The sequence below is a fragment of the Zophobas morio genome, unplaced genomic scaffold (genome assembly GCF_036711695.1).
Source record: "Zophobas morio isolate AGI-343-1 ecotype UQ-CSIRO unplaced genomic scaffold, CSIRO_AGI_Zmor_V1 ptg000028l, whole genome shotgun sequence".
Classification (NCBI taxonomy): Eukaryota; Metazoa; Arthropoda; class Insecta; order Coleoptera; family Tenebrionidae; genus Zophobas; species Zophobas morio.
This window is the reverse complement of record NW_026972133.1, coordinates 1,285,461-1,306,614: the sequence shown is the minus strand read 5'-3', so window position 1 is coordinate 1,306,614 and position 21,154 is coordinate 1,285,461. Positions and strand designations below refer to the sequence as shown.

At 33.2% G+C, this 21,154-nt stretch overlaps 2 protein-coding genes across 2 annotated transcripts in view; one reads left to right on the top strand and one right to left on the bottom strand.

Annotated features, from left to right (window-relative positions):
- The window catches only part of Mib1 (mind bomb 1), a 262,566-nt gene extending 241,614 nt beyond the window's left edge, over positions 1 to 20,952 (bottom strand). Inside the window, exons 1-3 of the mRNA XM_064066480.1 lie at positions 20,778 to 20,952; positions 19,729 to 20,730; positions 19,055 to 19,663 (exon numbers count right to left, since the gene is read on the bottom strand). Coding sequence (XP_063922550.1) covers positions 19,055 to 19,663; positions 19,729 to 20,730; positions 20,778 to 20,894 — 1,728 coding nt within the window. The 5' untranslated portion in view covers positions 20,895 to 20,952. The remainder of the gene's footprint in view (positions 1 to 19,054; positions 19,664 to 19,728; positions 20,731 to 20,777) is intronic.
- Positions 1 to 21,154, top strand: part of LOC135136987 (protein transport protein Sec61 subunit beta-like) — a 160,135-nt gene that overhangs the window by 98,041 nt on the left and 40,940 nt on the right. The window lies entirely within an intron of this gene.

Below are 21,154 nucleotides of genomic sequence, written 5' to 3'. Positions count from 1 at the left end.
ATCAATGGGAAAAGTTCAAAAAATGAGAAAAAGTAAAAACTCATCATGTTTTGCACATTTCGAATAGATTTAGGAATTTAACTCGTTACTAAGGAAATTTGCAATTTAGCAACTTTAAATTTCACAAGTTTTTACAAGATTAATTGGGACAAAATCAGTTTTATCTTACCAAGTACTAGCCCCACCCACCCACCCCCTATTTTCTCAGAGGATGTCATTTGCCAAAATAAGACTTGTGTTATCAAGTATTAGTCCCGCCCACCCGCCCCTTATTTCCTCACAGGGTAGTACTTGCTCGTACTTGCTAAGATAAGTCTTATTTTCGCAAATGATATTATCCTCTGATAAAATAGGGGAGGGTGGGCGGGTTCTAGTACTTGCTCAGATAAGATAGATTTTTGCAAACGCCATGCCCTCTGAGAAAATAGAGAGCGGGTGCGCAGGGCTAGTAGTTGGATAGGATTTGTTCGGCAAAATTTTGAGATGACGTCATCAGTTTTTTAGACGGGGATAAAAAAAATAAACGACTTACCATGATTACGATAACCTTTCTGAGCAATCGATTTTGCTCTTTCAAAGTTATGTTGCAAAATATTCTTATTCAGTTTTAATTTTTTTCTAAAAATTCTGGATGTCTAGGGTGAAAATACGACACGAATTCACAAAAAAAAATCGAGAAATCGAATATTTAAAACATCGACAAATTGAAAAATCCCAAAACTGAGACATCCAAACAATGAAAATCGAGAAAGTGAAAAATTGAAAAACCAAAAAATTGAATCAAATAACTGAAAAATCGTACAACTGAAATATCGAAAAATTAATAATTTTAAAAATCGATAAATTGATAAAATGAAAAATCTACAACCGAGAAGTCCAAAAAATGGAGAAATCGAAACATCAAAAAATTGAAAAATCTAAAATTTAAAAGTTCAAAAACAGAAAAAATGAAGGAAATCGAAAATCGAGAAATCGAAAACTAGAAAAACTGAAAAATCGAAAAGAAACTGAAAAATGGAAAAATGGAAAGATCGAGAAATCGGAAAGTTGAATAATTGAAAAATTAAAAAATCGGAACACGAATTTATCGGAAAATTGAGAAAATGAAAAACTGAAGAATCAAGTACATAATCGAAAGATCGAGAAATCAAAACATCAAGAAATTGAAAAATCTGAAATCTGAAATGAAAAAATTCTAAAAGTTGAAAAATCTAAAATTTCAAAATTCGGAAAATAGAACAATTTTATAATCGAGAAATCGAATATTTAAAAGAAAGAAAAATTGAAAAATTCCAAAACTGAGGCATCGAAAAATTGAAAATCGAGAAATTTAATCAAATAACTGAAAAATCGTAAAACTGAAATATCGACAAATTGAGAAATCGGAAGTTGAAAAATCAAGAAAATCAAAAATCGAAAATCCGAAAAATTAATAATTTTAAAAATCGATAAATTGATAAAATGAAAAATCTACAACCGAAAAGTCCAAAAAATGGAGAAATCGAAACATCAAAAAATTGAAAAATCTAAAATTTAAAAGTTCAAAAAGAGATAAATTGAAGAAATGAGAAATTGAAAATCGAGACATCGAAAAATCGAAAAATAGAAAAATTGAAAAGAAACTGAAAAATGAAAAAATTGAAAAATCGAAAATCGAAAAGTCGAATAATTGAAAAACTGAAAAATCGGAACACGAATTTATGGGAAAATTGAGAAACTGAAAAACTGAAGAATCAAGTAACTGAAAAATCCTAAAACTGAAATGTCGAAAACTAGAGAAATCAGAAGTTGAAAAATCGAAAGATCGAGAAATCGATAGATCAAGAAATTGAAAAATCTGATATCTGAAATGAAAAAATTGTAAAAGTTGAAAACTCTAAAATGAAAAAAATTTGGAAAATAGAAAAATTTAAAAATCGAGGAATTGAATATTTAAAAGAAAAATTGAAAAATCCCAAAACTGAGGCATCGATAACTTGAAAATCGAGAAATTGAAAAATTGAAAAATTAAAAACTTGAATCAAATAACTGAAAAATCGTAAAACTGAAATATCCACAAATTGAGAAATCGGAAGTTGAAAAATCGAGAAAATCAAAAATCGAAAATCCGAAAAATTAATAATTTTAAAAATCAATAAATTGATAAAATGAAAAATCTAAAACCGAGAAGTCCAAAAAATGGAGAAATCGAAACATCAAGAAATTGAAAAATTTTAAATTTAAAAGGTCAAAAACAAAAAAATTGAAGGAATGAGAAATCCAAAATCAAGAAATCAAAAAATCGAAAAACTGAAAAATGAAAAAATTGAAAGATCGAGAAATCGAAAAGTCGAATAATTAAAAAACTGAAAAATCGGAACACGAATTTATCGGAAAATTGAGAAACTGAAAAACTGAAGAATCAAGTAATTGAAAAATCCTAAAACTGAAGTTTCAAAAACTAGAGAAATCAGAATTTGAAAAATCGGAACATCGAGAAATCGAAACATCAATAAATTGAAAAGTCTGAAATCTGAAATGAAAAAATTCTAAAAGTTGAAAACTCTGAAATTTCAAAATTCGGAAAATAGAAAAATTTAAAAATCGAGAAATTGAATATTTAATAGAAAGAAAAATTGAACAATCCCAAAACTGAAGCATCGAAAAATTTAAAATAGAGAAATTGAAAAATCAAAAAATTGAATCAAATAACTGAACAATCGTAAAACTGAAATATTGACAAATTGAGAAATCGGAAGTTGAAAAATCGAGAAATCCAAAAATCGAAAAGCCGAAAAATCGATAATTTTAAAAACCGATAAATTGATAAAATAAAAAATCTACAACCGAGAAGTCCAAAAAATGAAGAAATCGAACATCAAAAAATTGAAAAATCTAAAATTAAAAAATTCAAAAACAGAAAAATTGAAGGAACGAGAAATCGAAAATCGAGAAATCGAAAGTTCGAAAAATTGAAAAATCGAAAAGAAACTGAAAAATGGAAAAATTGAAAGATCGAGAAATCGAAAATTCGAATAATTGAAAAACTGAAAAATCGGAACACCAATTTATCGGAAAATTGAGAAACTAAAAAACTGAAGAATCAAGTAACTGAAAAATCCTAAAACTGAAATGTCGAAAACTAGAGAAATCTGAAGTTGCGAAATCTAAAGATCGAGAAATCGAAACATCAAGAAATTGAAAAGTCTGATATCTGAAATGAAAAAAATTGTAAAAGTTGAAAAATCTTAAATTTCAAAATTTGAAAAATCGAAAAATTTAAAAATCGAGAAATTGAATATATATTTAAAAGAAAAATTGAAAAATCCCAAAAGTGAGGCATCGAAAAATTGAAAATCGAGAAATTGAAAAATTCAAAAATCAAAAAATTTAATCAAATAACTGAAAAATCCTAAAACTGAAATGTCGAAAACTAGAGAAATCTGAAGTTGAAAAATCGAAAGATCGAGAAATCGATTGATCAAGAAATTGAAAAATCTGATATCTGAAATGAAAAAATTGTAAAAGTTGAAAACTCTACAATAAAAAAAAACGTGGAAAATAGAAAAATTTTAAAATCGAGAAATTGAATATTTAAAAGAAAACGTGAAAAATCCCAAAACTGAGGCATCGATAAATTGAAAATCGAGAAATTGAAAAATTGAAAAATTAAAAACTTGAATCAAATAACTGAAAAATCATAAAACTGAAATATCGACAAATTGAGAAATCGGAAGCTGAAAAATCGAGAAATCCAAAAATCGAAAAGCCGAAAAATCAATAATTTTAAAAATCGATAAATTTATAAAATGAAAAATCTACAACCGAGAAGTCCAAAAAATGGAGAAATTGAAACATCAAAAAATCGAAAAATCTAAAATTTAAATGTTCAAAAACAGATAAATTGAGGGAATGAGAAATCGAAAAACAAGAAATCGAAAATTCGAAAAACTGAAAAATCAAAAAGAATCTGAAAAACTGAAGAATCAAATAACTGAAAAATTCTAAAACTGAAGTGTCGAAAACTTGAGAAATCAAAAGTTGAAAAATCGAAAGATCGAGAAATCGAAATCGAATTTTAGATAGGATTTGTTCGGCCAAATTTTGAGATGACGTCATCAGTTTTTTGGGAAGGGGTAAAAAAATAAATCTTGCTTAACGATCTACCACGATTACGTGTTTAAAAAATTATAAAATCTGATTTCTCGATCTTTCAATTTTTTAACTTCCGATTTCTCAATTTTTCGATATTTCAGTTTTACGATTTTTCAGTTTGATTCAATTTTTTGATTTTTCAATCTCGATTTTCAATTTTTCGATGACTCAGTTTTGGGATTTTTCAATTTTTCGATTCTTCAGTTTGTCGATCTTTTCAATATTCGATTACTCGATTGGTAAATTTTTCTATTTTCCGAATTTTGACACTTTGGATTTTTCAACTTTTAGAATTTTTTCATTTCAGATTTCAGATTTTTCAATTTCTTAACGTTTCGATTTCTCGACCTTTCGACTTCAGTTTTAGGAGTTTTCAGTTACTTGATTCTTCAGTTTTTCAATTTCTCAATTTTCCGATAAATTGTGTTCCGATTTTTCAGTTTTAAAATTTTTGACTTTTCGACTTTTAAGTATAGTTTACGATTTTTTGATTTTCTCATTTTTCAATTTCTGGATTTTTAAATCAAAAAATTTAAAAATCGAAAAACCGAGAAATCGAAAAGCCGAAAAATCAAAAACTCTAATATTTTAAAAGTCGAAAAACTGAAATCCGGAAAGTCGAAAAATCTTAAGATCGAGTAATCGAAACTACAAAAAATCGAAAAATATAAAAAGTAAAAATGAAAAATTTCAAAAACCAGGAATAGAAAAATTCTCAAAATTGAAATATGTATTGAAAAATTGAGAAAAAGAAAACTTGAAAAATCGAAAAAATGAAACAAAAAAAATAAAAATTTATAAATTCGAAATTGAAAAATCGAAAAACTGCAAAATACAAATGTTGAAAAACTGCAAAATACAAACACTGAAAAATTGAAAAATTCAAAAATCTAAAAGTTAAAATGCCGAAATATCGAAATACCGTGAAATAAAAAAAATCGAAAAGTCGGATAATTGAATGTATTTTAAAAATCGAAAAATTGAAAAATTCCTAAAACTGAATTTTTGAAAAATTGAGAAATCGAAACTTGAAAAGTTGGGAAATTGTAACATTGAAAACTCGTAAAATCGAAAAAACGAAAATTTGAAAAGACGAAAAACTGTACTTGTCAAGATAAGATTGTTTTCGGTAAATGACATATAACGAAACAGTTAAAAAATTGAAATAGAAAAAATAGGAAATTATAAAATCGAAACATTGAAAAACTGAAAAATTGTAAAAATAAAGAAATTATAAAATCGAAACGAAAAATTCCAAATCGAAAAATTTGAAGAAACGAAGAATTGAAAAAAATTTAAAATAGAACTTATCACTTAGTGCATTTCAGGGGAGAGAGAAGTTATGTCGAAATAACCTTCGATCAATTTTTTAAGAAGGCGGCATTCGGGCACCAGTTTTTTTTACGTTCTATACAGAGTTTGGTAAAAAATGAAGTTGCAGCACTTACTAATTCTCGTCAGACGGACTCGTACACAGGGGGATCAATAAAGCCTGTACATCTACGGCAAAATTGACGTCACGTCGAATGGCGGTGGTCCAGCTCCACACCGCCATCCTGCAAATCTTTTAATTGCGAATGCATTTCGACTTGACCCCGAAACCCTCGGTGAATTACGGCGTCGTTAGTGTACGGAACAATAACGGCAGTGCAGACTGTGTTTTCATATCTAATTAAAATCTCCCCGTTTCAATTTCCGCCATTGTGTTCTGCTTTTGAAACGTGTGGGGTTTTGTGTGTATGTGCTTTCGTCCCGTATTTCGGGGTACATCTGCTGATAATGTTTGTCTACGATATGGTTAAAACACGACAATATCCTATTTATGTGTCGCCGATTGTGCATTCTTCAAAGAGCGCCCGAATATCTACCGGGATGTAGGTAATTAAGCAGGGGGTGTAAAATCACAGATGGCGTTTCTAGTTTTATCTCGTTCGCGCGGTTTTGCCGATGAGAGTATTAACTTCGTAGGAGTACCTGTTATCACAGCTCTAAATGAAGCTATTAATTCAGCGAGTGAGTCTGGTTGCTTTGCGAGCTGTTATACCGGAGATCAGGGAGTTTCTTTTGATAGTCGCGTCGGCGGGATGGAAATAAAAATCGGGCGGAGTGTTGCTATTTATTAGAGAAAGGAAGCTGGATGCTAAGTTAATTAAAGTCGGAATAATTGTGGCGGGATAATCTGAATAATGTTCATTTTCATCGTGGGAAATGTGAATTCTGGAAACGCGAATCGCTGGGAAAGCATCAAAATAGACACAGCGCGTTTTTCATTGAAATAGGTCGGTTTTCATGAGGATTGAGATGTTTTTGGGAAAATTCGAGCCGAGTCGATTTTTGTTTTTTCTGTTGTAAGTACCGCGATGAGGGTTGTATTTACACGTCGTGGATGAAATCCGGCCATTTCCTGGTTAAAAATGCGTGCAAACGGCCAATTCTGCCGCTCCGCCGCCACCTAAAGTCGTGTCACTTTTCGGAACGTTTGTCAGAGGCAGCAGTTTGCAACAACAATAAATAACAACAATAGAATCGTCGGTTTAACTGCTTCCTGAAGCAATAAAATCTAATGGCAATTTAACACGTCAAAAGTGGAGTTTATGGGAGGGTCCGTCGCGAGGGCTCGACTCCCGAAATGAGAGGCAAAAAATTAAAACTTCCACCACCTAAAAAAGAAAAAAAAAAAGTCAAAGAAAGACCCGTCAGGGAATCGTTCTCCATATCAGCCCCGGTTTTAACGGTGTTAAAAATGTCGGCCGTTATTAGCATGAACTTTGCCACTTTGAAAGTAAAGTAATACAAGTTGAAGCTTTTTAACTTGGCTGAGCGTAAACTGACAGTAATTGATCGTTCGCCACTTGTAACTTACAAAAGCCAAAGTTGAACGTGTATACATTTTTTATCGCTTATAATAATTATCAATCAATGTGTCAAATGTTTGAGGTGAAGGGGGTCGCGGAATGTGCATCCGGAAAAATACGGGGGCACGTTCCGGGCGCAAATTATTGGCCGATTGCGCCAACTCGATTAGTGGATCCGGGCCGCAGAGACGGCTGTGACAAACGAGGCAGTAGATTTAATTCGATTAAAAGTTTGAACGTTTATGGGGGCGGCCGAAGGGGGTGAGATATTTTTTTAATAACGGCCACGTATGGACGAATGCAAACTGCTGATACGTGGCGCGGGAGGCGGGGGCGGAGGCGCCAGCTGCGTCGCACCTTGCGGGGTCGGCGTCGGGGAAAAACAGGGAGTCGACAAAAAAACGTGCTTTTATTTAGAAATGCGGATAACGCGAAGAAAGTAGTTTTTAGCACGTCGTCAAGCATGAAAGAGAGAGAGGCACGAATTGGTATTTAGTACAGTGATTATAGGGTCGAAGTAGGTGATGGAAACGTGCCGCCTCTCAATTTTAGACTTTACTAAATGCCCAAGAAAAATAAAACAAATTTATTCTTCTTTTAATCTACTTGACGCGCTGGGATAGACGACTACCGGACGTGGGTCATAAAAGCGTCGTAAGCCGATAATGCAGAATAATGATAATTTATGACAGGCGGCCCACAACATACCTTCAGCACAGAACAATCATTTCTCGTATTCTTTTGACATATTAATTTTAATATTCCAGGTTATTATTATATTATTCAAACACGATTTAGACACTGTAGAGCAAACAAGGCTTATCAAGCCCGTCTATTAGTTTATTCGCCTAAATGTATTATTAATACCGTTTTCAAATTACACCAAAATTGAAAAATCGAAAACTTAATAATTGAAAAATTGAAACATTTTAAATGAAAAAAATCGGTAAACCGAAAAATTGAAAAATCTATAAATCGAGAAACTGAACAATCTAAAAATCCTAAAACTGAAGTGTCAAAAACTAGAGAAATCAGAATTTGAAAAATCGAAAGATCGAGAAATCGAAACATCAACAAATTGAAAAATCTGAAATCTGAAATGAAAAAATTCTAAAAGTTGAAAAATCTAAAATTTAAAAATTCGGAAAATAGAAAAATTTTTAAAACCAGAAATCGATATTATCGAAGATCGACAAATTGAAGAATCAAAAAATTGAAAATCGAGAAATCGAAAAACTGAAAAATCAAAAAATTGAATCAAATAACTGAAAATCGTAAAACTGAAATATCGAGAAATTGAGAAATCGGAAGTTAAAAAATCGAGAAAATCAAAAATCGAAAAGCCGAAAAATTAATAATTTTAAAAATCGATAAATTGATAACATGAAAAATCTACAACCGAGAAGTCCAAAAAATGGAAAAATCGAAACATCAAAAAATTGAAAAATCTAAAACTTAAAAGTTCAAAAACAGAAAAACTGAAGGAATGAGAAATCGAAAATCGAGAAATCGAAAAATTGAAAAACTGAAAAATCGAAACGAAACTGAAAAATGGAAAAATTGAAAGATCGAGAAATCGAAAACTCGAATAATTGAAAAACTGAAAAAGCGGAACACGAATTTATCGGAAAATTGAGAAACTGAAAAACTGAAGAATCGAGGAGTAACTGAAAAATTCTAAAACTGAAGTGTCAAAAACTAGAGAAATCAGAATTTGAAAAATCGAAAGATCGGGAAATCGAAACATCAAGAAATTGAAAAATCTGAAATCTGAAATGAAAAAATTCTAAAAGTTGAAAAATCTAAAATTTCAAAATTCGGAAAATAGAAAAATTTAAAAATCAAGAAATCGAATAATATTTAAAAGAAAGAAAAATTGAAAAATCCCAAAACTGAGGCATCGAAAAATTGAAAATCGAGAAATTGAAAAATTGAAAAATCAAAAAATTGGATCAAATAACTGACAAATCGTAAAACTGAAATATCGACAAATTGAGAAATCGGAAGTTAAAAATCGAGAAATCAAAAAATCGAAAAGCCGAAAAATTTTAAAAATCTACAAATTGATAAAACTGAACAATCTAAAAATTAAACAATTTAAAAATCGAAGAATTGGAAAACCAAAAAATCTAAACCGAGAACTTGAAAAATCGAATAATCGAGAAATCAAAACATCAAGGAAAACAATAAAATTAACGGAAAATCTAGAACTTAAAAATTAAAAAATTAAAATACCTATCGAAAAATTGAAAAACCGAGAAATCGAAACATCAAAAAATGAAAAAATTGAAGAACCGAAACATAGCAAAATCTCAGAACTGAAATACTGAACAACTGAAAAATGGAAGGAAAATTGAAAAATCGAAAAAGTGAAAAAATTCAAAACTGAAATCTTGAAAAACTGAAAAATGGAAAGAAAATTGAAGAATCGGAAAAGTGAAAAAATCCAAAACTGAAACATTGAAAAATCCAGAAATCGAAAAATTGAAAAAACACAATTGAAGAAAGAATTGAAAAATCAAGAAATAGAGAAATGGGAAAATCAAAAAATCAGTTAATCGAAAAATTGAAAAATCGAAAAATTTAGAAACGTCAAAAATTGAAAACTGAAAAATAAAAAAAATTAAAAATCGTAAAACTGAAATATCGTAAAGTTAATAAATTGAAAAACTGAAAATTTTTGAAAAAAAAAATCGTATCGAAAACTAAAAATTCAAAAAATCGAGAAATTCAACAATCAAAAAATCAAAACATTCAAATCCCAGTAAGTTGATAAATAAAAAAATTTAAAAAACAAAAATTTTAAAAATCCAAGAATTGAACAACAAAAAAAATCTAAGCCTGAAAACTCAGAAAATTGAATGATCGAGAACAAAAAATCTAAAATTTAAAAATTCGACAAATTGAAAAATCATGGAACTGAAAAATCGAAAAGTCGAGATAGTGAGAAATCTAAAAACCTAAAACTTTAAAAACTGAAAAATTAAAATATCGAAAAATTTAAAAACCAAGAAAACACAATATCAAAAATTTGAAAAATTGAAGAAACGAAATATCGCAAAATTCCAAAGCTGAAATATTGAAAAACGTAAAAATGGAAGGAAAATTAAAGAATCGAAACAGTGAAAAAATCCCAAACTGAAACATTGAAAAATTGAGAAATGGAAAAATGGGATAATCAAAAAAATTGGTCTAAAGAGTTTAGACAGTACTTCCCTCGCTATCGGAAACGTGACGACTGCAAGCCTATTATGTTTTTTTTTTCACATTCGATTTCAAAGCATTCGGTTTTGTAGTTCCTGGTTAAATCAATAAAATAAATTTGCGCATTCATTAAATTTTTTGAGTCACCCTGTATATCCGAATCCAAAAAATATGAATGGAATGATAAATTACAAGAAGAGACTCATCATATTTTGTAAACTTTAAATCGGATTATACGGCAAACTTTTGAGCTGACGTCATCAATTTTTTGGAGGAGATAAGCAAATATATTTTGTCTAAAAATTTATTATGCTCTTTATAACCTTAAAACATTTGCAAGATTTCAAAGCATTGGGTTCTGTAGTTCCTGATTAAATCAATAAAATAAATTTACGCATTCATTAATTTTTGGAGTCATCCTGTATATGCAAATCCAAAAAACATGAATGGAATGATAAATCACAAGAAGAGACTCATCATATTTTATACAATTTAGACAGGATTTATTCACCAAAATTTTGAGGTGACGTCATCAATTTTTTAGAGGGGATAAGTAAATATATTGTGATTAAAACGGTCCTGGTTTAATAACAAAAAAATATTGTTCGTCTATAAAACAAGCTCGTCTTAGACAAAGTATTCGTAAAAAAATATGTCGTAAAAAAATTTACGTATGCTGGTTCCGACTGCGATTATGGTTTAAATATTTTTTAGAAAATCCTGTCATGGATGTAGAAACATTTGTGACAGCCAAAGAGGTTTTTTTGAAAAAATTATCTTTGAATTTAGACCAAATTGAAATAGACACTAGACAACAGGCACATTTGGGCAAAAGAAAGAGAAATTAGGGTTACGGCTTCAAATTTTGGACGTATTCACAAACTTAGACCGACTACAGCAATAGCTAAAACTGTGGAGTCTCTGTTGTACAGTACATTTAGAGGTAGCAGTCATACATACTATGGACAGCAAAGTGAGGAAAAAGCTGTCAAGTGTTTTGAAATAAATAAAAATATAAAAACTGAACGATGTGGCTTGTTTATTTCAAAACAATTTCCTTACTTGGCTGCTAGTCTAGACAGGGTTCTAGAGGATAGGAATGCATTAGTCGAAATTAAATGCCCTTCAAAATCGCAAGATTTGTCTCCCGAAGAAGCGGTTAAAAAAAAATAATCAAATTTTGTACATTGACAGACAGAGAATTGAAACTAAAAAAAAATCATGATTACTACTTTCAACTCCAGGGACAAATGCTTGTTACGGGTCTTTCACAAGTTTATTTTGTTGTATGGACACCCAAGGGAATAAATATAGAAAAAATATATAAAGACGAAGAAATATATGTAAAAAGATGGCAGATAAACTTGGCAGATTTTGTTTTGGCGCTTTATTGCCCGAAATAATTGATTCAAGAAGAAAGAGGAACCTACCTTTGCGAGAGATTTTTTTTAAATAAATAAAATTTGTTTCTACTTTTTATGTACTTTAATAATTTATTAGGAGTACATTTTTCATCACCAAGACTTGCATATTTTTATTATAAATATATTTTGAAAATGATCTCTCGGCAAATGAAAACATATACGAGCACTTTTTTCGAGTAAACAATGAAGGGAGAAGTTACTGGGCGTAGGGCTTTTTTAAAACACCTCCTTTCTGGGATAAGTAGTAGGTACACTTAGCTACTTATACGTGTTAAACAAAAGCTGTATTTTATATATTTTTTATTATTATTATAAATATGTTTATTAGTTTTATTAATTAAGAAAGCAAAATATATATTAACAATAATATTACAATGAATTTTTAGTAATCATGTGTATTGAATTCAGGATCCTGAGTGGAGTAAAAATATTATAGTTCCCCAGTTTTAATTCGGTTTTATGATAGTACCTCATTGCGTAAAAGTTAATTTTCTTAACAATAGATTACTACGGCCGGTCCTGGCGGCTTGTTATAAAACTGAGTTCCTTGCCATAAATTAGAAAAATCAGGCGAGAACTCTAACAATCAGCTTATGGTAAAGCAGGCTATAAGGGTTTTACCTGGAAAGTCCTTCCGTAAATTTTAGTGGCGCTCCTATCGGCAAAGTACTGAACTAACTGCTCAAATTCTGTCGAATTGATACCCATTTTTTTCAATAATTGTTAGTTTTGGTTAAAAACTCTGCTAACCAATAGATCATTAATTTTCCTCTGATATTCCTGTTAAAATTATTCGACGTATTTTGCATTAATTTGTGGTATATTTTGATTTTAATAAACACATTATTATTTAAACAAATTGTACCACTAACAAACATTTAATGACTCTGCGCCCTGTAAAAAGTGATGTTTAATCCATGTGCGAATTTTCAAGCGATTCTATGATGGGTATGACTCAAAAAACATGAAAAGAAAACATACAATGTTCAAGGCACGTGTTCAGAATATTTTTTATTTCTCCTGTTTCCCCCTCTGTGTCTGTATGTGTGGCTGCCGTCTGTCCGGATTTGCATTAGACAATAATCTCCGAAACTACTGGACCGATAGTTTTGTCAAATTGTATATATGTGTTAGGAATATCGTGTAGATGACGTATTGTTGGGGGAATGTTTATCCAAATTTGGGTTAGCGTTTTACCATCTACACAATATTCCTAAGAAAAATGTAAAATTAGCCAACAATCGCCCAACAGACTCGACTAGACAACACTTCCTTAGCTTACACTCACGAAGTAAACATAAATAAAATAAGTAATTCATTTCCATATCCTTTAATCTTACTTTATCTCCCCAATCGTCATCGTCACACTCCTCTATCTCAAATTACAACCTTTTTTTAATTACAACTTCAATGTTACAGTTTTCACATTGTGTTACCGGCCGACGGTGCGCAATTACGCCAAACTTCATTAGCAATTAAAACATTTCCTTGGAACGTTATGGCAGAACAGCGGAAAACTATCAAGACAGTTACGCTTCGATGTTACATTACTTTTTGATGATGTGTTTAAAGCTGCTTTTATTATTTTGCAGACATTGAAGGAAGACCCAAATCTTTGGTATCATTCGGGATTTTTATTATTTGCCATTCGGGATTTATGGATATGACTGCAGGATGAAGCATATCATTGTTAATGCTGATTTATGCACTTGAGTGTTTATCGCCGCGCTCAAAACTTCCAGAATCCAGACGAACGTGAAAAGGGTCGCTTTGCGGACGCGAAAAAACACGACCGCAATTTTATCTTAAAAATTAAAACTTCTAACCCTTTGAGAAAAACAGAAAAGTACATTAACGAACGCAACTTTTGCACTTTCGTAATTATATTCCACGAACTAGTCTAAATAGTGATTAAAATCGACACAACGTAGGACGTCCGTTTTGAATACGACGTAGGCGGTTTTGAATAATTCATTTTTTGGGGTGGGTTTCTCGCGGGTTTTTCTGCATTCTGCGTCCATAACCGTTCCCGAAGACGGCGGCTAACCAGCGCAAGCCACTTTCAGCCCCCGCCTAGAAATTACCACGGTGGCAAAGCTCCCGAGCGCGTTGGTAATTTATGAACGCAACGAACCCATATCCTCCTAATCCAGAAGTGCAGCTCGTTCCGTTTTGTTTTGTTTCCCGACTTCATAACATAATATTCGTCGTAAATACGTTGACAGCGCCCCTAAAATAATCGTTTAGCGTGTATTACACCACCGTACGCTGTACAATATCGTCCAAAAAATATTGTAAACGGCTCCAGGTATGCACTCAAAAACATAAAACACGCATGAACGCTTGCGTTATAGCTTTTAAATAGTTTGAACAATATTCGAAAGTGAGTCGGACTATAACCGGTCGATTGGGCCAGGAAGCAGCGAACGTTACAATGGCAGTTATATTAATCCGTATTATGCTAATAACGCCTGTATGGGTATTATTAAAATAAATATGGCATTTATCGGCCGTAAAGCTCGCCTCGATCGATGGGACGCGTTCCATATGGACGGATAGGATGAATAATGGCCGGTCCCAGGACGACCATCCACATCATCCTCCACGATTTCCTAAGCGTCTAATTGAAGCAGTAAAAGCAGACAGCATGAAATAAAAACCGGCGGCGAAAAAATTTTTCATTTGGTATCTAACCTTTATGGGAAGATATAAAAGGTGCTCCTGGGGGGCAAAATGAAAGACAACAATAAAAATATGCCATAAATCCGCACGGTCAACCGCGAAGACGTTAATTTATGGCACTGTAAACTTTCAACTACAAAATTGATCATTACTTGGGCTGTCGCACACTTGTTCTTACGGTCCCACTAAAAAAGTATTCTGGTCAAAAAAAAAATTACCAACGACTCGCGCCATCTATAATGTAATCTAGAATGTTTAAAATTTAAAAGGCTATTTTTATTTTATAGACACGTACGTTTTAATCCAAACCTGCTTAATTAAGAAGCATAAAATTAAAATTAACAGCACATATAACCCATATAGTGCACGATTTATAGAGCATTTTATGCATAACGTGTAGATATTTTATAGTTTTTGCCAGAACTCTTAAAATCCAAAACACCATTCAACATTTATGCAAAACTAGTGGGATAAATAAAAGATTTTGTATGATTTTTAGAACAATTGAAATCTTGATGGCATCAACACATTTCACAGTTGACGTAAGCGTCATGGATTACTAGAGCAAAATTTAAAGAAAATCACCCCATATCCTTTACTATTTTACACTATGATAATATTAATAACATAATAATAATAATAATTAACACACTAAACAACTTTCAAATTATAACACATTTATCACTGCATTAATATTTTTTATTTGCTCATACGGGGTGTCTCAAAAAAATTAGTGACTGAATTAATTTATTTTGTTGATTAAGTCAAAAATTGCAAAGCTGAATGCTTTGAAATCTTGCAGACGTTTTCAAGTTATTATAAGCATGGTAAGTTTTTAGTCAAAATGTACAACTTTCCACCAATTTTTTGATTTATCGATTATTTTATTTTTCGATTTCTCTATTTTCCGATAATTCAGTTTTACGATTTTCAATTTTTCGATTCTTCAATTTCTTGTTTTTTTAAATTTTCCGATTGTTTGATATTCCAATGTGTGGTGTTTCTAAATTTTCTGATTTTCTATTAATCGATTTTTCGACTTTTCGATTCCTCGATTTTTCGACTTCTCGACCTTTTGACTATTAGATTTTTCGATTTTCGGATATCTTGATTTTCCCATTTCTCCATTGGTCAATTTTTCGATGTTTAAGCGTCTCGGCTTTTCAATTTCGCAATTTCTCGATTTTTCCATTTTTATATTTTCGATTTCTCGATTTTGCAATTTTTAAATATCTCAGTTTTTCTTTTTCAATTTTCGGATTTTTCAATTTTTCGTAATATTAATTTCTTCGATTTCTCGTTTTTGATTTTTCGGTTTTTGATGTTTCAATTTTTTGGTTTCTTAAATTTTAGATTTTTCGATTTCTCGTATTTTGATTATTCGGTTTTTCGTTGTCTCAATTTTTTGGTTTTTTGAAAGTTTTATCATTTTTAGATTTTTCGAATTATCCAGATTTCGATGTTTCGAATTTTAGATTTCCCGATTTTTCAATTTTTCGACTTAAAAACTAAAGAACGGAAAAACTGAAAATCGAAAGGTAAAAAAATTGAAAATTCGAAACCGAAAAATCGACAAGCAAAGAAATGAAAAGTCCAAGAACTAAAGAATGGAAAAATTGAAAAATCGGAATGCGAAAATTCGAAAGTTTGAAAAATCAAAAATCAAAGATTGAAAAAATGAAAGTCGAAAAGCTAAAAAGTAAAAGTTGAAAATTCGAAACCGAAAAATCGAAAAGCAAAGAAATGAAAAGTCTAAGAACTGACGAATGGACAAATTGAAAAATCGAGAATGTGAAAATTCGAGAATTTGAAAATCAAAAATCGATGAATTGAAAAAATGAAAGTCGAAAAATTAAAAAGTAAAAAAATTGAAAATTTGAAACCGAAAAAAAGAATAGCAAAGAAATGAAAAATCTAAGAACTGAAGAATGGGAAAATTGAAAAATCGAGAATACGAAAATTCGAAAGTTCGAATATTGAAAAATCGAAAATTCAACGAATCAGGTCAGGTCAGGTCAGGCGAAAATTCGAATATCGAAAGCCCGAAAACTTAATAAATGGAAAAATCGAAAATCAGAAATTTCGAAGATCGAAAATTTGCAATATCGAAAGGCCGAAAAGTCGAAAAATCGAAATTACGAGAAATCGAGAAACCGAAACCTCGAAAAATTGAAACGTCGAGAAATCGAAACATTAAAAGATCGAGAAATCGAAAAGTCGAGAAAATTCAAGGAATCGATAAACCGAAAAATCTAAAATTAAAATTTCAAAAAACTGAAAATACAGAAACGAAAAATTCCCAAAACAGAAGTGCTGAAAAGTTGAGAAATCGAAAACTTGAAAAGTCGAAAAATTTTAACATTGAAAAACCGAGAAGTCGAGAAATGGAAAATTCGAAAAGTCGAAAAATTAAAAAGTCAAAAAATTGAAAATTCGAAATCGAAAAATCGAAAAGCGAATAAATGAAAAGTCTAAGAACTGAAGAATGGAAAAATTGAAAAATCGAGAATGCGAAAATTCGAAGGTTTGAAAAATCAAAAATCGAAAAATTGAAAAAATAAAAGTCGAAAAATTAAAAAGCAAGAAAATTGAAAATTCGAAATCGAAAAATCAAAAAACAAAGAAAGGAAACGTCTAAGAAGTGAACAATGAAAAAATTGAAAAATCGAGAATGTGAAAATTCGAAAGTTTGACAAAACAAAAATCGAAGAATTGAGAAAATGAAAGTCGAAAAATTAAAAAGTAAAAAAATTGAAAATTCGAAATCGAAAAATCAAAAAGCAAAGAAATGAAAAGTCTAAGAACTGAAGAATGGAAATTTGAATAATCGAGAAACCGAAAAATCGAAAACCAAAGAAAGGAAACGTCTAAGAACTGAACAATGAAAAAATTGAAAAATCGAGAATGTGAAAATTCGTAAGTTTGAAAAATCATAAATCGAAGAATTGAAAAAAAAAGTTGAAAAATTAAAACGGAAATAAATTGAAAATTCGAATATTGAAAAATCGAAAATTCAACGAATCAGGTCAGGTCAGGTCAAAATTAAAAAAATCGAATATCGAAATACCGAAAACTCGATAAATGGAAAAACCGAAAAATCGAAAATTTGCAACATCAAAAGGCCGAAAAGTCGAAAAATCGATAAACGAAATAATCTAAAATTAAAATATCAAAAAACTCAAAAATACAGAAACGAAAAAATTCCCAAAATAGAAGTGCTGAAAAGTTGAGAAATCGAAAATTTGAAAAATCGAAAAATTTTAACACTGAAAAACCGAGAAGTATAGAAATGGAAATTTCGGAAATTCGAAAAATGGAAATTTAAAAGAATTAAAAAATCGTAAAATGGAAAAAATTGAAAAATCGATAAATGGGAAATTTAAAAAAACGAAAATCTGAAAACTCAAAAAAAGGGAAATTGAGGAGTTGAAAGATCTGAAATCAAAAAAAAAATTGAAGAATCAAAGAATTGAGAAAATCGAGAAATTGAAAAATCGAAACATCAAAAAAATGGAAAATCGAAGAACCAAAAAATCGAAAAACCGGGAAATCGAAACATCGAACAATTGAAAATTAAACCATCGAGAAATCGAAACATTAATAGATCCATAAAACCTCGAATTCGACAAAGTTTTTAATTTTCGATACTTGAATTTTCAATGTTTCTTGGGCTTTACTTCAAGGACGAGGTAAGTTCTGTCGACACAACCATCGACCAATTTTTTTTTTTTTTTGATACAGCAATAATTAAGAACACTATAATCCAAAAGCCGCAGAATATTCAACAACATAGTAAGGAACCAGACAAAACATAATCTAGACGGCGCTGTATTAATAAAAGACTGTTATTCCTTTTGACATTTTTAAGTTAAAAAAATTCCAGGAGAGAAAAAAGTTTAGAAAAGAAGTAAAATATAAAACTATCACAATGCCATGGATTCCATTAATCTGCACAGATTTAATAATTAATTAATTAATGATTTAATAATTTCTTTAGAAATTAACCAAGTGGGCCATGACAATGGATTCAAGTGGCGCCATCTATCGGAATTGTTTGAAACGTGAATTCTGGTCCCTGCAACTAATTCCCGATTTACAATTCACCTAAATGAATCGTTTTTATTAAGCGTATGTCAAATTGAGTGAGAAAATCACATTTAAAAGAAATTTATTAACATTCTAGTACCATTCCAGGCCTACTTACAACAACTAATTAAGAAGATTTTTAATTTGAAATTGGGTAATTTAGGGCAAAAATTTTCGTTTTAGAAGAACGAATCACCGCCTTATTTACTAATATAGCGCAAAAATGACCATTTTACCATTTTTTTTTATCGCAAAACACGAAATAACTTCAACCAAGTGATTCAATCTTACCTGAACTTGTAGCAAAAAAATGACCGCATCTCTTTTTCAAAACACTTTCTAAACGCTTTAGAGTTCAAAACAACTTGAAACAAAAACCGAATTTGCGAAAAAACACCGAATTCCAACAATTTCAAAGTTGAAACAATCCGCCATATGCGCAAACCCGCGAACTGTCAGAAATGCTACCAACGTGTATTGATTACAACAACAAAAAAACTAAACAGGTCTCGCATTGCCTCAATTTTTAAATGCAAAAGTCAGACGAATAGGGCAGCCAACTTTGCCTTTAAATACCCCCAATCCAAAATTAATTCAATTTCTGTAACATAACCTTACTTAGAAATAAAAACTACAAAATCAGCCCCTTTCCACCCAAACCCCACTTACCTGTAAACTCGGATGGCAGCCCAAATCCAGCAGCATCTTCACCACCCCCAGGTGCCCCTTATTCACCCCGATATGCAAAGCCGTCTGCCGGCGCTTATTCCTCGCGTTCAGGTCGGCCCCCGCGTGCGCCAGCAGCTGCACCACCGCCGGCTCGTCCCCGAAGGCCGCATGGTGGACAGCACGGTCGCCATCCTTGTCTTCGATCTCCACATCGGCGTGAAAACGCAACAGCACCGTGATGACCTCCAGGTGGCCGTTCTGGCTGGCGGCCTGCAGCGCCGTGTGCCCCGCGAAGACCCCGTTGACGTCCGGGCCGATGCCCGCCCCCGAGGCGTTACTCTGCTTCAGGACCTCCTCGCATTTTTGCGCGTCTCCGTTGGCGGCGAATTTCACCAGCTCCTCGTTGACGTCGCCCGAAACGTGGGTTTCAAAGAGCTTCTTCAAGAGGGCGCTCAACCGCTCGCCGCTGGTGGTGCCGTGCATGGTGCCGTCTTTACTGGCGACTTTGGTGACGGCGAGGGGGTTGTAGGTCCAGGTGGTGTTGCACACTTCGACTTTGAGGTCGTTGTCGTTGTAGATTTGCTGGACGTGGCCGATTTTTCCGAGAGTCTGCCAACAAAAAAAAAATTTTTAGTCAATTATTATAGGTTAGGGTTTGTAAATAATGGACTTACAGCGGCCATGCCGTCAGCCCAGTCTCCGTGGCCCCTTTGGAGCATTTTGACGCGTTCCATGTCTGAGCAGATCTGCACCATGTCGCCGACAGCGAATTGTTGCTGCGGGGTCTCGTTAAACCCAACTGAATTCGTAGGAGTGGCAACTTTAGTCAGGACAGCTGGGTTAAAAGTCCATCGATTGCCGCTGCTATAAGCGACGACGATGTCGTGGTCTTCGTCGATCCCCACGACGGTGCCGACTCCGTTTAAACATTCGAACATGCCGTCAGTCCAGCCCCCATGACCGTGTTGCAACGACTGCACAATCTCCAATTCTAAATCTACATTAACTTGATCGCCGATTTTCAAGCCTGGGGGCCCTGATCGACCCGGTCCTTGTTCCCCCAGGCACGGCAGGTGATCCCTGTACACGTTCTGGCCTTTTGCGTCATTCACCACCTTCAGATCCGCCATCCCTTCGAACCCCACTCTGTACAAATTCTTCGAGCCGTTATCCCAGACCACGTACGCCGCCGATCGAGGGCTCGCCGCCGACCAGTCCTGGATTTCTTGCACTTTTCCTCTGCGCCCGTTGCCCCCATCCTGGTCCTCCCACTGCCAATCCACCCCTCGCACGACCCGCGCCCCCGGGAAGATCCCGCGTATGGCGATCTTCTTACTCTTGCGCCTCGTCTCTAGGAACGCGCGCTCGCTCCCCGGAGTCGTTATCCGGTAAAAGCGGTGCCGCAGCTGGTGCTTGTCTCCGTGGTAGCACACCGAGCACAGGTCGTAGTTGCCGCATTCGGCGCATTTCCAGCGTATCCCGAAAATGGGCTGCTGGCGGCACGTGTCGCACATGGTGCCTTCGTGCTTGACGCCCGTGGGGGCGCTGTCGAGGATCCGCAGGTCGTACTGGCCGGAGCAGCGGTAGTTAGCGGCCGTGCCGTTGTCCCACACCACGACGACCTCGTCAGGGGACTCGAAGTTGCGCACGGTGCCGACGTGGCCCTCGCCCCCGTCCTAAAAGCACAGGGTTAGAGGATAAGGGTTGACAAGGGAAGACTAACCTGTTTGCCCCACTTCCAGTCGGGGCCGCGGATTATGCGCGCCCCCACGCCCTCCATCATGACGCGGGCGGTGCGGTTCACTCCAGGGGTTGCCCCCACGGCGTTTGCTATTTCCATTGGGGGTTTCGTGGTGGGTTTAAATGTTGAAGGGAAGTGTTGACATTACGGTTGACACTTGACGCGCACTGCTGCCAACAGGTGCGTGAAAATCGCCAGAATTTGAAAGTTTTAACACAAGAAATAATTACGAAAAGAGAGCTAATTACTTTCTAATACCATTTACAAGAACATTGTTTTGCAAGACACGCACTTACACACACAAAGAAATAACTTTCCTTTTTTTTGTGTGAAAACAAAACGTCTTATAGCCGGTTTAA